Raw genomic sequence first — 16,884 nt, 5'->3', positions numbered from 1 at the left:
CTGTCAGCAGCAGGTTTTCACTTTCTGTACTTCTAATGGCCTCATACTGAGTAGGGCACAGCCTGCTAATTGAGAGCTAAGCTGAAGAGGGAGGTGGAACTATGAACAGTGAAAAGCGCCCACTTACCAGCTCCTGCTTCCAAGGCATGTCTGTGTTGCTGGAGTTTTTCATCTACATTCCATTCCAGTTAAGTCTACAGTGCCATTCAAAAACACTCCCAACCAATCCGCAGTATCTATTTCAGGGATAAGGAGATACATTTTGTCAAGATCTGTGCAGTGAAATGATCCTGACACAATGGGGGGAGAATTGGATTAGGCCAGTAATTGAACGTGGGTAACGCAATGCAAGAATAACCTGCACTTGTTCGTAGCAATGCAGGTAGCACACAAACTTGGTGTTGCCTGTTAGTTTAAATGATAGCTGCCGCAGCCCAGCACTAAGCACTCTGCTGAGTGGCTCAGCAGGAGACTCAAGTTCGTGCAAGGCAAGCACCACATAAGGCTAGCCTGCACTACTGAAAGCCCGCCTGCACCTCTTAAAGGAGAGGTGCATTTTGGCTGCAGCAGCTTCTGGAACTGATTGAAGAGGAGTTTATGAGCCAAAAGAGGAGTGGAAATGGTGCGACAGGCCAGAAAGCATGCTCCTAGTGTCTCCAGTGCTGCACTGGAGGGCTTGGTGCCAGAGGTAGACAGGAGGAGAGTGATTCTCTTCCCCCAGGGGACCAGGAGATCTTCCAGGCAGCCATTATGAAGGCAGTGGGAGTAGATCGCTGTCACAGTCAATGCCAGCAGTCTAGCTCGAAGGTCCTGGATGCATTGCTGCAAAAAGTTCAACAGCCTCACATGAGTGGTCAAGGTCAGTGATGCATCGTCAGGTGCCATTTTCTTACAAATTAACCACTGGCATTACACACTGCTCAATTCACCTGCCAACAATCTCTATCAACTTTGACTCAGAACCAACGTTCATTGACTCCATGATCATACACTTAGCACTGCTGCAAGGCTCACACACCCATCTCACAGTTATTCAACTGTGGCAGGCACATCACCCAAACACATGGCATCACACACACTGATACACTTCACTCTCTCTTGCAGGACAAGGTGACCCATAAAGGGAGGCAGTAGCACCTAAACCGGCAGGGGACATTGAGAAAATGGTGCTGGAAATCAATGGTGTGACCACAACTGAGGCCATGGCCTGCAGTGGAGCTGAAACCACAGAGGATAATGGTATGTTCCTATCAAATTCACCTTCTCACATCCCACTTCCCTGTCATCCCACAATCTCCTGATTTACAAGTGGCAAATGGTATAAGTCTTTATTTCCCCATTTCCCTCACCCTAACCCTAACCCTATCCTTGTGCCTTTATTCTTTCCTTTGGTTGGGAGTGTTTTTGAATGGCACCTGTCAAGAACTGATGCAGGAACCTGAAGTCCAAGAGAAACAAGAGACTGATGAAGAAGAAAGACTATCACTCGATCTCACACTCAGCCATTAGCTCAGAGAATGGCAGTGCGTGAACTTTAAAGTGTTGTTTAGATGATAGCCTAGAGGCTGGATCTGCATGTGGTGAGATACCGGGCACAAGTAGCCTGCAGCCAGGGCAGGGGAAAGGTTAGTATGCGTGCTAGCTCGCCAGATGGTGAGATCGCACACAAGTTCTGATGCGGAGGACTCAGATGAGGACATCACTGGGGTGATGTACGATAAAAGGCTACTGGATATGCAAACAGAAATGCTTAGTCCATTGGCAGGACTGCCAGAAAGCCTGCTGTTACTGCCAAAGAGCAGGGAGGAGTCCAGCACCAACTTTGCACAGGCCTTTGCACAGAGCTTGGAGCCCATCCTTTCCAGCATGGCAGTGGTGGCAAGCTCCATGAGAACACTTGTTGACCCGACCATGATGCAGTACTTGATAACTGATGTCTCAGCTTTCAGTGCATCACAAGCAGAAAATATGCAATGTCTGAGTGCTGCAGTGGAAGCTCAGACTGAGGTCATAAAATCTCACGTTGCTGTCATGCAGGCTCAAACTGCTGCCATCATGGCTCCTTCCTTCACTCCTTCCCTCCCTCCTCCACTCCTTCCTTCCTTCCCTCTTCCACTCCTTCCCTCTTCCACTCCTTCCCTCCTGTCATTCCCCCTTGTGTCCCCTCCCTTGTTTTCCCCAGAAAGCAAGTGTACTGAGGCCAATTGTAATCCCAGTGATCTTGTGTCTGAAAAGACAGATGACAGACAGCCTGTTCTTCATTGACGCAGGAGACAAAAAGAAAGATCTGCTCCAAAATAAAGGAAAATTGAAGCCTTTGCGAATCAACCTAATTCTACATTCAAAGGAGCTGATAGGGGCTTTCAGTGTCTCACAGCAGTCCAGCATACTGACTTCAGCAGATTACTAGGATTGTCGCCCTAGGGGGAATAACAGTGACTCCATGGAGCACCAACATGCTGTACTTTCTCAGGATGACAGCATTTGTCCTCCCACCACTGCCACTCTCCCAGTGCTGCCACTGTTGCCTGTCAACCAGCCATCCCAGATTGCTGCCGCTCATGTCAAGGTGCTTTCTAGGGCCAGAGCTGCTCGAGGTTGTCCTACAAGACCATTTGCAGTCTCCCCCACTGAAAGTCAGCAGCCTTTCACCAGCCGTGCTGCAACCACTGAGGTAGCACTGCATAGAAACACTAGGCCAGGCAAAGACACTGGCAAGACAGATACTAAGGGAATGCACAAGGTTGAACAGTTGACTTTTGTATGGAATATGGAATAGTCTGTTGGATCAAGTTGGTATGAAACTGTTGTTTTGTGGTGCCTTTTATTTCAGGATTGTAGCCAAGAAGACACTGTGATGATCTGTAACAGAGGGATGGTCAGGTGTGTGAATGTCATACAATGGGGATTTGGGGTACTATACACAGGAACTGTAGTCGAATGAGACAATCGTGGACAGCCCGGCCAGAATGTGAATGTGCTGGCTGCCTCTTCCTCCTCTTCCTCCTGAACTACTTGCCGTATCCCTGTTGGAGAGCTGTGCCTTCATCATGGCCAGGTTGTGAAGACCACCATGATTTGGGACACATGCTCCAACCAGTACTGGAGGACAGCTCCAGTGTGGTCCACGTAGTGGAACTGTTGCTTCAGCACCCCGAAGGCCTGCTTTATGATGTTTCTCGTGGCAGCATGGCTCTCATTGTATGCATGCTGGTCAAGCGTGGTTGGCTTGCAGAGTGGTGCCGTGAGCCAGGTGTTAAGCAGATAGCCCTCGTTGCCTAGCAGCCATTCTCCAGTTTAATGATGATGGCTGAAATACTGTGGAAACAGTGGACTGGCATGGAATGAAAGCATCATGACTGCTGCCAGGATAGCAGGCATTCACCAACACGATGTGCTGGGCATGGTCACACATTCAGCAAGTGTAACCTTTGCAGTTTTGGTACATCTTAGCATTGAGATGTGGCACCTGCTAAGCCACGTGTGTGCAGTGACACCCTGCACCACGGGGAAGCAAAATACTGCAGATGCTGGAAATCTGAAATAAAAACAAAATGCTGGAAATACTCAGCAGGTCTGGCAGCATCTGTGGAGAGAGAAGCAGAGTTAATGGGCAGAATTTTACCAGCCCCCAGATGGCATACTGGGAAGTGGGCGAGCCAATAAATTAGCAAGGAGCTGCGTCAGGATGGCTCCGTGATGCAGTCTCACCAGCAAGGCATTTTCCTGATGGCGGAGTGGCCCCCTCCACTGCGGGGAAAGGCCACCAGCTTAATGGAGACAGCCTCCCTCCAGCAGCCCAGGGGGGCCATTGGAGCCAGAGGTTCCAATGCACAGAGATGGAGCCTCCAGCAGGGAAGGCAGCCCCCATAGCCCCAATGATCTCCCCTGGGAGGTTTCCACTCTGACCCTCGGCCCTGTGAATTTTTCATTTCTTTTTAACTTACTTGGTCAAGCTCCCGAGGTCTCCAACCTGCCTCAGCAGCTACCACCTCTCCTGATGGGGCTGCTGAGGCTTCAGAGCTGCAGGCTTTCTGATTCAGCCAGCAGCAGGGACAGCTGACCCGCAGTCCTTGAGTCAGTGAGCTGACTACACTGCCGGCAAGTGTGGGCTTGGGACCCACTTTTCACCCACTTCTGGTCCTGAAGCCAGCGGTAAGATTCAGGCCAATGTTTCAGCTCAATGACATCTCATCAGGACTGGAAAAAGTTAGAGATGTAACAGGGTTTAAGCAAGTACAGAGGCAGGGGAAGGGGAGGGGAGAAAAAAATGGAAATTCTATGATTGGGTGGAAGGCAGGAGATGTTAAATAACTAAAGGGATGCTGGTACAAGACAAAAGGAAATGGTAATGGACAAGTAAACAAACAAAAGATGGGTTTAGAGATGATGTAAATGGCAATAGCACATTCATTACCAATAGCTTCTGTCTGAGAAAATGCGTGTGGTGGTTATAATCTGAAATTATTTAACCCAATGTTGAGTTCAGAAGGCTGTAAAATAGCTAATCGAAAGATGAGGTGCTGTTCCTCGAGCTCCTTTGAGTTTCATTAGAATGGTGTAGAAGGCTGAGGTCAGGGTGGGATTAGGGAGGAGAATTAAAATGACAGCCGACAGGAAACACCAGGTCACGCTTGTAGACTGAACAGAGAAATTTTGCAAAGTAATCACCCAATCTGTGTTTTGTCTTAAATAAAAACAAGAAATGCTGGAAATACTCAGCAGGTCTGGCAGCATCTGTGGAGAGAGAAGCGGAGTTAACGTTTCAGGTCAGTGACCCTTCATCAGAACTGGCAAATATTAGAAATGTAACAGGTTTTAAGCAAGTAAAACGGGGGTGGGGCAAGAGAAAACAGAAGATAAGGTGTTGATAGGACAAGGTCACAGAGAATAACTGACCAGAAGGTCATGGAGCAAAGGCAAATGGTATGTTAATGGTGTGCTAAATGACAAAGCGTTAGTACAGAGAGGGTGTTAATTGACAGAAAAATGAACAGCCCTGGCCTCAAGCACAAACATGAAATAAACAATGGGTAGGCACAGTAGAAACAAACTAAAATAAAATAAACAAAGAAAAAAGAAAAAAGAACTAAAAATAAAAATAAAAAGAGGGGCCTGTCATGCTCTGATGTCTTCCCAGTGTAGAGGAGATTGCATCATGAACAGCGAATACAGCACAAGAAGTACAAGTAAATCGGAGTTTCACCTGGAAAGAGTGAGAAGATTGGAGGTAAATGGGTAGAAGTTGCATCTCCTGCAGTTACACAGGAAGGTGCTGTGGGAAGGGGAGGTGGGTTTTGGGGGTGACTGAAGAGTGGACCAGGGTGATGAGGAGAGAACAGTCCCTTCAGAATGCTGAAAGGGGAGAGGAGATGAATATGTGTTTGGTGGTGGCATCACGTTGGAGGGGGCAGAAATGGCAGAGATTGATCTGTTGAATGTGGTGGCTGTGGGTGGAGGGTGAGGACAGAGAAACATGGTTCTGGGAGGGAGGTTAAGGGGTGAGTGTGGAAATGCAGGAAATGGAACAAACAGGTTGAGTGCCCTGTCAACAATCGTGGAGCGGAATCCTCGGTGAAGGAAAAAGGAAATGGATGTGGTATGCATAGTGGCAGATGCAATGGAGAAACTGGGAGAATGGAATAGAGTCCTTACAGGAAGCAGGGTGAGATGAGGTGTAGTCAAGTTAATTATTGGGGGGGGGGGTGGTCTGTGGGCTTATTGTAGATATTGGTTGACAGTCTATCCCCAGAAATGGAGACAGAGAAGTCAAGGAAAGGAAGGGAAGTGTTGGAGATGGCCCATATGAAGGCAAGAGAATCACAGAATTGTTACAGCACAGAAGGATGCCAGAGAAGGGTAGAAATTGGAAGTAAAGTTAATGAAATTTTCCAGTTCGGGGCAGGAGCAGGAAATGGCACTGATACAGTCATCGATATACCAGAAACAAAAGTGAGGGTGAGGACCTGAGTAGTGTTGAAAGAATGTTTCATATGTCCCACGAAAAGGCAGATGAAGCTTGTTCCCATAGCAACATCTTTTATTTGGACAAAGTAGGTGAAGTCAAAAGACAAGTTGCTCAATATGAGAACAAGTTTAGCCAGACGGAGGACAGTGGTGGTTGATGGGGACTGGTTGGGCCTCCATTCAAGGAAGAATTGGAGGGCTCTCACTATCTCAAACTGATTTCTGAAGAAAGAGGTCAAGTCTCAAACTGGTTGAAGCCTTTGAGGAAGTTACTAGATTGGTGGATGTTAATGGCCCAGTTGATATTATGTATCATTTTTTTCATCAAGCCTTTGGCATGGTGCCACACAAAAAGCTACAGTATACAAAGTTAAAATTCCTCCAACCAATCCCAGAATTGTGACTGCAGCTGTATATCTGGACTGTAAGGTCATGGGAGGTGTAAGCTGTCCAGCTGTGGTACCACCTCATTTGCTTGGTATCTTTTTCCTCCTATTTCTCTACAAAACATAAATTGACATGAGCATTAGAACACCCATGGTCCAAATTTTAATGAGAATAAAATTTTACAAGTACAAATACTAGTAAAGGAGGATTTATATTAAGAAAAGCTCAAAAAGTCAATAAATACTTACATTATAATAATAATAAATTCTACAGCAGAATCCAAAAGTAATAATCCAAATTCCTGTGTCCTGTGTCAGTTTTCAGGTCAGAATTATCCATTGTAAATGCCTGTTTGTGGTAGCATTATCAATGCCAAGCAAAGTTCCAGCGTGAAAAATAGGCTATGAGGCAGCCTGTCATTGGTTAATATAGAGATTTCATATGGAAACTGTTATGATAGTGTATTTGTTAGTATGTTAAATATAATTATTTAAATATATGTTTATGCTAATACAGGAAGTGATGCAATATCAAGTGATTCAGTTCCCTTGTTCAGTTAGCACGCGTAAGCTGAAGCAACAAGAAGTCTCCATTAAAGCTCTGCATTCAAACCTTTATGCCTGCTCTTCAGCTTCATTTGTATTAGTCTAGAAAGAGATAATACAATATGGTGACAGCAGTCGTGAGTGGACAGCATTGATCAGCAGCTGAAAACAACAACTCAAGCCAGAAGCCCTACCTGAAGCACTATGACCAGATCACAGCTCTCACAGCAGGAGAGCAACTGTGTGAGTAGAGATTGAAGGTGATTTGGTCGCACCCCCACTTTTGCTCTGAGCCGGCAAGAAAATTAATGGTAGTTTCAGCACTGAGATCAGTGCAGCGTGGTGTTTTGGCGTGAATCCCTTCCCGCCGTTGCCACACTCAAGTGGCATTATCCAAAACTGACACCAAGGCCCCTCCCGCCTACAAGCTCACAAGCCCACACTACAGCAACACAGCTCAAGGCGTGGCACATGCTCAGCTCTGCAGACATTGTAGCTTGCTGCAACGTTTAAAGCAAGGCTTGTCCCTCGGGGGAGAAAAAAGTAAAAGCTTTAGGCAATTGCAGCCAGATTTCCAGAGGTGGACTAGAAAGCACCTGATATCGCAGGTGAGTTCTAACTGTTTAAGCAGAGGATTGAACTATGCTTCCTAGACCACGAGGCTGTAGATGCAGAGAAGCAGGTGAAAAGAATTAGGATCACCATTGGAAACAAACGTCTGCACAGAATCCATACCTCTGGTTTCTCTGATGCTGACCAGAAGGATCCAACAAAGCTATGGGTAACATTAGAAAATCAGCTTAGGATCAAAGTTAATTTGAGAGAACACCACCTGGAACTCACACTGTATCGACAGAAAGCTGATGAGAGCTTGGACGACTTTGTTAACAGATGTAGAGAGAAAGCAAAAGAATACAACTTCTCTGAGGCTGAACTCTCGGAACGAATTATGGAGTTGGTAATTGCCTCTACCCCTATTGAGAGATTCCAGAAGGACTTCCTGAAAAAGCCGAAGGAACACAGCGTGCAGAACGTACTACAGGACGATGCAGGTACGAGGCAGTTATCACGGAAACAGTGTTTGCAAGCCTTAGGGTCCAAAACACCTGTCGGTACAATATCCAAGGCACCCAGGCTGAACAAGGTGTGCGGTAACTGCGGGCTGTCCCACCAACTGCATAAATCCCTGGCATACGCAGACACGTTCAAGGCATGCGGGCTTAGCAGGCTCTGGGCCAAACTTTCCAGAACGTCCAGTAGCAGGAATGTGGGGAATAGCCAGAGCGGGCAGCGCTCAAACTGCAGAAGTACGCCACCCAGTGGCGAAGGGAGGCAAGACACTTACAGGCATCGCCAAAAGCATAAACCTATCCATGAAATGGGGGTATGCCTGACCAAAATGGACGAGGTAGATCAAGATGAAGACACTACAGGTGAACAGCTATTTCACACAATTACCTCAGCAGAACAGGTCCATTCCGTTAACAAGACAGAAGCTTTTGCAACACTCCAGATTGTCTGCCCCAATAAGGCTGGACAGCATCGACTGAGAGTGAAGATTGACACAGGTACAAGTGCCAACACTCTACCTTTCCGCATTCTCAAGGACCTGTACCACGAGGCATGGAAATCTGTGCTCCAACCCACAAACGTAAAGCTTATGACATATAATGGCTCGATAATAAAGTGCCTAGGTTCCCTAAATCTGGAATGCAGGTATAAAGAGTCAACATGATCTACTCAGATATTCTACATGGTGGATGTGTCAGAACCAGCAGTAGCAGGGCTGCTGGCATGCACCAAACTTAACATGGTCACTGTCCATGAGCTGACCCAGTCAGAAGACCACAGCAGTCAAAACAGTTGCACACCCATTGGATCAGTACACAACCTCCAGAAATTGTACCCCGACCGGTTTGATACGGTTGGGAATTTCCATGGGGATGCAGTCCTACACCTTTCTGAAGGTGCCATGCCATCAATCAACCTGCTGTGAAAATGCAGCGTGCACATTCAAGAGAAAGATGAAACGGGATGGAATGAAAAAACAAGGCTTCATTCAATGAGTGCAACATCACACGGACTGGTGCAGTTCCATCACTACTGCAATCAAGAAGGACGTTTCAATTCGACTATGTTGAGACCCGAGGAGGCTAAATAAAGCTTTAAGAGATGTCCTCATAAGATAAAAACGCTAGAAGAGTTAAACCCATAGTTTGCTGCAGCGAAACACTTTTCCAAATTAGATGCAAAAAACGGATATTGGTCTGTACAGTTGTCAAGAGGGTCGCAAAAGCTAATATCGTTCAGAATTCCCTTTGGCAGGTATTGGTTCCGCCATTTACCACTTGGGCTGTCAGTCAGCCAGAATATATTTAAACAGCACAGGAACCGGATAATAGAACAAGTCCCGGGTTATGTGTGTATTGCGGACAAGATCGCTGGAGTAGGATGTACAGAAGAAAAGCACTTATTAATGGAGACCGCCAAACCCAAAGGTTTGGAGCAAAAGTGCTCATTTAAGGCTGATAACATACATTTCTTCGATGCCATTTAAACAAGCTCAGGTATCTGCCCAGATCCTTGGAAGATCAAAGACATCCAGTCAATGGCAACACTGCAGGACAAGGATGACTCCCAAAGGCTTCTAGGTCTATTCACCTTCTTTGCTGCATACATACCGAGCTTCTCGGAGAAGGCATCTCCACTGAAAGAATTGATACAGAAAGACATACTATTACTTTGGCGGGATGATCACCAACATGCGTTCAGTGCATTGAAACGAGCACTGTCAGCTAAGTCATGTCTTCAATACTATGACCTTGGGAGACAGCAACATTAGAAGTGGACGCATCACAGAAAGGTCTCAGTGCATGTCTTCTTTAAGGTGGCAAGCCTGTCACATTTAGTTCAAAAGGTCTGTCACCAGCACAAGCAAATTACTCCAATATTGAACAAGAATCTCTCGCTTTTGTCTTCGGGATCACCAGTTTCCACACATACCTATTTGGGAAAGAGTTCAAGGTCGAGACAGATCATAAGATGATCTGGAGAAAACCGTTCACAAAAGCACCACCTCGATTCCAGAGGTTACTCATCAAGATTCAGGGCTACAGCTGTGATATCAGATACAAACCCGGTAGTCAGATGATCCTATTGGACACTTTCAGTAGACTGCCCAATCTTGGGAAGGCGCAAGAAATGTCATTTGATTTCCAGGTGGACAAAGTCTGTGTAAGCTTGGCAGATGTTTACAATGTAGATCTCATGTGCTTCGGTCAAAACAAGAGGGAGGAACTCCAGAGGGAGACTTCTCAAGACCCCAGCCTCTGAGTTCTATGGCAAATTGTTGTAGCGGGTTCACCTGAGACCATTCAGGAGACCCCTACAAATCTGAGAGCGCATTGGCCATATCAAGATGAAATCAGTATATCCAATGGAGTACTATTCAAAGGATGGCAAGCACTCACCCCAGTGACACTTCATTCTGACATACTTGGACAGCTCCACCAAGGACACATGGGAATAGGAAGGATGAGACTACTCGCCCACGGGTCAATGTTCTGGCCCAGCATCAGCAAGGACATTGACTAGATGGTGAGATTTTGTGATGCATGTCAGGAACATGGTTATTCAACCGAAAAAGCCTCTCCAACTGCATGACATACCATCATCACCATAGATTAAGATAACAACAGATCTGTGCTCTGTGGGTAGAGAAGACTGTCTGCTAGTGACTATCACTCCAGATTTCCTATTGTTCAGAAGCATCGAGACACCTTGAGTACAGCAGTGGCCAATACTGTTAATGCCATCTTTATTCTTTTTGGTGCCCCGGTAGAAGTGGTGTCTGACAACAGCCCACAAGACACTGGAAAACCGTTCCAGGATATGTGTGAATGATGGTCCATCAACCGTGTCACATCATCATCTCGATATCCTCGTTTGAATGAGATGGCTGGACATATGGTCAGGACAGTCAAATCACTGGTCAAAAAGTGTTTGGAAACTGGGCAAGATATCCAAATTGCGTTATTGCATCTTCGCACAGCACAATTAGACTCCGGATTGCCATTACCTGCAGAGATTATATTCAGTCGACCAGTGAGAACCACACTGCCAAGTTATCATCACACCAAGTCATCCTTGATCACAGACCAGTTACATCAGAAACAGGTAAGATGAAAGATGCACATGATGTGCATGTAGGTGCAGAATTACCACCACTATACATTGGCCAGAAGATGAGGGGCCTTCATCTGTAAGAACAAACATGGATCCCAGCAGAAGTGTCCAAGATATGCAAAGAACCATGTTCGTATGAGGTGACCATGCCAAATGGTGCAAAGCAATCAATCTCACCTCAGGGGACTCTCTGCTGGCCAAGCATAAGATGACCAACCAGCATCGCCTACGCGTACCCGCGTACATTTTGCAGACAAAGAGACAACAAGCAACACATCGACAACTGAGGACAATCCTCCCAAAAAGAATCTTCAGGAAGCGAGGACGGACAGATTGAGAACACACCCACATATCATCACAAAGTCTAGTCAAGTCAGCTGATGACTAGTACAGTTCCAAAGGTGGACAACACCTTAAAGAGGAATGTTCAAATATTCTTATTACAGTTGAATGTTTTATGTAAATAGTGTTATAGTTGTTAATTTTCTTATATCTCATAAGGATTGCTTATTCATGTACATATTAATGTTATACTATATGGGGTTGTCATTTAAGGGAGCAGGGTTGTTGTGATGGTGTATTTGCTTGTATGTTAAATATAATAATTCAAATATATCTTTATGCTAATATGTATGTCATCCCAGGAAGATATGCAATATCACATGATTCAGTTCTCTTGCACAGTCAGTTCGCACATGTAAGCTGAAGCATCAAAAATGTTCCATTAAAGCTCTGTCTTCAAACCTTTATACCTGCCCTTCAGTTTTGATTGTATTAGTCTAGAAAGAGATAATACAACAGAAACAAGCTCCTAGCTGTTTTTATCCAAAGCTTCTTGCACCAAAGCCCTGCCCAACCAGAACAATGCACATCTTGGCCGGTGATTCAGCTGGAGAAATCTGTGGCTCAACCTCAGGTGGCATAATTAATTGGAACATAACTGCAAGAATCGCTTATCATTTGAAATGCAACTGATCTCCAAAGTATTACAAACCTGGAGGACGAAGGCAGCGATGGTGGAGTGAAATAAACACAATGCAATAAATGTCCTGGAAGTTGTAGGATCAGTGCCCTGTAAAATTTCCCATATGAGATTTGAGATTGAGAATACACTGCAAATTACCTCAGGATGCCCATACAATATGGAGTTCAACTGGTGAACTGAGTGTTAGGAATTAAACAGTGAACACAGGCTTTTGTCCATCCCTATCTCTGCAACCTTCTACAACGCTACCCTCCAAGAACTCTGGGTCACTCAGAAAAGTTTTTCTTTGTCCTTGGTAGAGGTGGCAATTTTTCTTACTCTTTATGTTAATCAGAAGACAACCATTACCTCTTCTGTAAGGATTTTGACCTAACTGGGGCAATAGATATCCTTACCAGTACAAGGACTGAATTTCAGAGGTTAGAAGATAAATTGTGGCTACACCAACCAGTCACAGGCAAAGCCATAAGTACCACTTAATTGTGTGTAGTCTGAGATCAAAAAAAGGTGAGAGAAGCCAGCTCAGATATCATCACTTGTGTGCAAGGTGAGTTCAGTCGGAAACGAAGATCCAAGCGAAATAAAGATAACTTCACCATGAAAGGGTTTGTCGACTCATCACTCCAGGTACTAATGCCTGCTTCGCAGGTAAGGGAGGAGATTGACCCAACCACAGCACGCATGAGGAAAAGGTCACGTACACTCTTAATGTCATTAATCACAAACATAGACTGGCTTTGCAAAGGCCCTAACTTGTCAGCTATTTAAGAAAATACTCTTAGAGTAATCTCACCAATTTATAACCTGAGACTCTGCTCATTGTTAATTAATGCTCAGCATCCATTACTGACACTGAATTGTCTGTGTAACCTTTACTACTCAATTTGAGAAATACTTAATCCATTAATGGTCTGTTACTCAATTGCTAGGTAACTCTGTTTATATTTATGCATGTCCATTAAGTGTTTGTGTACCCAAACGTAAATTATGTTTTGTAACCAATAAGTAGCTTTTGGTGCACGACTTGTAGCCTGGCTTCTTCCTTTAAGGTTTGGCAAGAAAGAGTTGGTTCCTTTGCTCAGCAGCTTGAAAGTAACCGAATTGAGGATGAGTAAATTAATAAGTGATCTTGTCATTATCACATTGCTGTTTGTGGGGGGTTGCTGAGCACAAATTGCCTGCCACATTTTTTACATTACAACAGTGACTACATTTCAAAAGTACTTCATTGGCTGTAAAATGCTTTGGGATGTCCCATGGTCATGAAAGGTACTATATAAATGTATGTGCTTTCCTTCTTTCTAAATTAATTCTATTTTGATTGTACTGGTTAATGCAAGATGATCTGTGAGCTGAGTCATGCATTACTCATTCTGATATCTATGCTGGGGGCACAATCACAGAGTTAAAGGGGGCAGACAGGACTCGTCAAGTTCCTCAGCTGCTGCACCATCAAACACTGTCCTTACTTGGAAATGTATCATTGTTCCAAAATCCTGGACCTCCCTACCTAACAGCCTTCACAACATGGACTTCAGCAGTTCAAAAAGACTCACCACCACCTTGTTGAGGGCAATTAGGGATGGGCAATAAATGCTGGCCTTACTAGCAATGCCCATATCCAGAGAGTGAATAAAATATGCATATATATTTGTCAGGATACCAATACCCAGCTTTTGTAAAAAAGTGAAAGTATATATTTCTGGGGATGAACTGGAAGAGGGATTTGAAACAGCTCAAAACTGAACAGCATACTGGGGTTGTCACCATTCGCTTTAGTTTGAGCAAGGAGGGAGATGGAATCACTGGCCAAGGCACGAGGATGGCTTGAATATTGCTGAAGGACATTTTGGTTTATTCGGGACTTGATGCTCATTCATGATCTCTTTATTCCCACTGACATAAATGGAGTATCTAAATCTGAATCATTATTTTCTCCTCAACTTGTACATTGCCATTGACCCCTATCTGTGGTTATAACTGCTTATGTCTGAGAGTGATTATAACTCAGTTGATAAACTGCCATTGTTCAAGATCCTCTACATTGTGGCTGAGGACCAAGGGGATTATTTTGAACTATTGGAGTGGGTTTAGTTCTTAGAAGAACAAACTCACATTGCCTTTGTTTTCAGCATCACTATAAACATCAGCAGTGCTTTTAATAAATGTACCAGTGAAGAGGCATGATTGATGTCAGCACAATTAGCTAATGCCCTCCCACTTTCACTGTACAGGTAGTGAAGTGGCTTCTCCTTCACTGACCCCTACAGAGTGTTCCTACTGATAACAGGAAAATCAGGCAATTTAAAAATCTTTGCAATGAAAACTGCAAGCTCAGTAAGTTAAGATACTGTCCATTACAATTTGCAATGTCGTTGCATTTGCAGAAAATGAAAGCACTTACTTTTTGAAAGCATTCTAAAGTGCCTTAATATCCACATGTTGGGTTATTGCCCCCATTTAATCAAGTCTTCTATTTCCTTATTGGCACTAAGGCAGTTTAAAACCGATTACACATACACACACACGAAGAAGGGTCACTGACCCGAAACGTTAACTCTGCTTCTCTTTCCACAGATGCTGCCAGACCTGCTGAGTGAATCCAGCATTTCTTGTTTTTGTTTCAGATTTCCAGCATCCGCAGTATTTTGCTTTTATTATACACATAGACAGTAGCTCACTGAGAATCTGATCCTTGCTTATTCGAGCTGTTAGTTCTCAGGGTCCACATGTACATTTGACAGAGTATTTTCCTGATTTATGTTACGATCAATTTGAAGATCTCCCTATGTATATATAACACTATTTATGTAAATCTTTACTCAAGTTCAAATTTGAGGGCTGTGAGGAGAGAGCAGGGAAGAACAGAACAGAATAGAGCAGGGACCTGGACTAATGATCCAGAGAGATGAGTTCAAATCCCACCATGGCAGCTGTGAAATTTAAATTCAGTTAATTAAATAAATCTGGAATTAAAAACTAATGCCAGAAATGGGGCGACCACGAAACTACCAGATTGTCATAAAAGCCATCTGATTCACTAATGTCCTTCAGGGAAGGAAATCTGTTGTCCTTACTCAATCTGACCTACATATGACTCCAGACCCATAGCAATGAGGTTGATGCTTAATTGCCCTCTGAAATTGCTAGCAAGCCACTCAGTTGTTACTCAAGCTGCTACAAAAAAAAGTAAGAATAAACCAGATGGGACACCTGGCATTGACCAAGGCATCAGACATGTCAAAGGCACACCTAACTCAGTCAACTCTGCAAAGTCCTCCTCACTAATATCTGGGGGCTTGTGCCAAAATTGGGAGAGCTGTCCCACAGACTAGACAAGCAACAGTCTGACATAGTCATACTCACGGAATCATTGCTTACAAACAATGTCCCAGACACCACCATCACCATCCCTGGGTATGTCCTGTCCCACCAACAGGACAGACCCCACAGAGGTGGCAGCACAGTGATATACAGTCAGGAGGGAGTTTCCCTGGGAGTCCTCAACATTGACTCCGGACCCCATGAAGTCTCATGGCATCAGGTCAACCACAGGCCAGGAAACCTCCTGCTGATTAACCACCCCCACTCCCCCCCCCCACCAACCCCATAGCTGATAAATCAGTGATCCTCCATGTCGAACATCACTTGGAAGAAGCACTGACGGTAACAAGGACATAGAAAATCCTCTGGATGGGGGACTTCAATGTTCATCACCAAGAATGCTCGATAGCACCACCACTGACAGACCTGGCCAAGTCCTTAAGGACATTGTTGCCAGACTGGGCCTGCAGCAAATAGTGAGATAGATTTAGAACAGCTCTGGCAGCTCAAAACTGGGGATCCATGAGGTGCTGTGGACCATCAGCAACAGCAGAACTGTACTCCATCACAATCTGTAACCTCACGGCCCAGCATATCCTTCACTCTAGCATTGCCATCAAGCCAGGGGACCAACCCTGGTTCAATGAAGAATGTGGAAGGGCATGCCTGGAGCAGTACTTGGCACATCTAAAAATGAGGTGCCAACCTGGTGAAGCTACAACACAGGGCTACATGTATGCTGAACTGTAGAAGCAGCATGCTATGGACAGAGTTAAGCAATCTCACAGCCAATGGATCAGATGAAAGCTCTGCAGTCCTATCACATCTCGTCGTGAATGGTGGTAAATAACTAACCGGAGAAGGAAGCGCCACAAATATTCCCAACCTGAATGATGGGGGAGCCCAGTATGTGAGTGTAAAAGACAAGGCTGAAGTGTTTGCAACCATCTTCAGCTAGAAATGCTGAGTGGATGATCCATCTCAACCTCCTCCTAAGGACCCCAGCATCACAGGAGCCAGTCTTCAGCCAATTCGATTCATTTCACGTGATATCAAAAAACGGCTGAGCGCACTGGATACAGCGAAAGCTGTGGGCCCTGACAACATACCGGCTGTAGTGCGGACTTGTGATCTAGAATGAGTAGCGCCCCTTGCCAAGCTGTTTCAGTGCAGCTACAACACTGGCATCCACTTCAGGAGTTTTCAACCTTTTTGATTCTGAAGTTCCCCCCACCCTCCCAGCACCATGTTATAAAAGTGCCACGGACCCCCGTTACACAAGTATATTTTCTGCACAAAAATTAGTTATACAATTAAGCATATATATTTATTATTATTTTCATTTTACTTACAACTTGACTGCTATCCACTAGTCTTTCCCCTTCTTAGGCTGGGATTCTCTTTTCTCCACACTCTGACTGACATGAAATATCTCACATAATCACCTTTCCAATTTGCAATTTATTTGTCCCTTCAGCAAGCATTTTTTTC

At 44.8% G+C, this 16,884-nt stretch overlaps 1 protein-coding gene across 10 annotated transcripts in view; it reads left to right on the top strand.

Annotated features, from left to right (window-relative positions):
- The window catches only part of LOC137375816 (uncharacterized), a 59,843-nt gene extending 48,016 nt beyond the window's left edge, over positions 1 to 11,827 (top strand). For 3 of the 10 annotated variants that reach the window (XM_068043308.1, XM_068043304.1, XM_068043306.1), the window contains exons 3-4: positions 1,105 to 1,239; positions 6,871 to 11,827. In XM_068043308.1, coding sequence (XP_067899409.1) covers positions 7,849 to 8,634 — 786 coding nt within the window. In that variant the 5' untranslated portion in view covers positions 1,105 to 1,239; positions 6,871 to 7,848 and the 3' untranslated portion in view covers positions 8,635 to 11,827. Of the gene's footprint in view, positions 1 to 1,104; positions 1,240 to 3,467; positions 4,770 to 5,140; positions 5,231 to 6,870 lie in introns of those variants that run through there. The other 7 variants (XM_068043307.1, XM_068043313.1, XM_068043305.1 and 4 more) reach the window with 6 other exon arrangements.
- Positions 11,828 to 16,884: the final 5,057 nt, after the last annotated feature.

The sequence above is a fragment of the Heterodontus francisci genome, chromosome 12, assembly GCF_036365525.1.
Source record: "Heterodontus francisci isolate sHetFra1 chromosome 12, sHetFra1.hap1, whole genome shotgun sequence".
In the NCBI taxonomy this organism is placed as follows: domain Eukaryota; kingdom Metazoa; phylum Chordata; class Chondrichthyes; order Heterodontiformes; family Heterodontidae; genus Heterodontus; species Heterodontus francisci.
The sequence above is the reverse complement of the archived record's forward strand: the minus strand, read 5'-3'. Positions and strand labels throughout refer to the sequence as shown.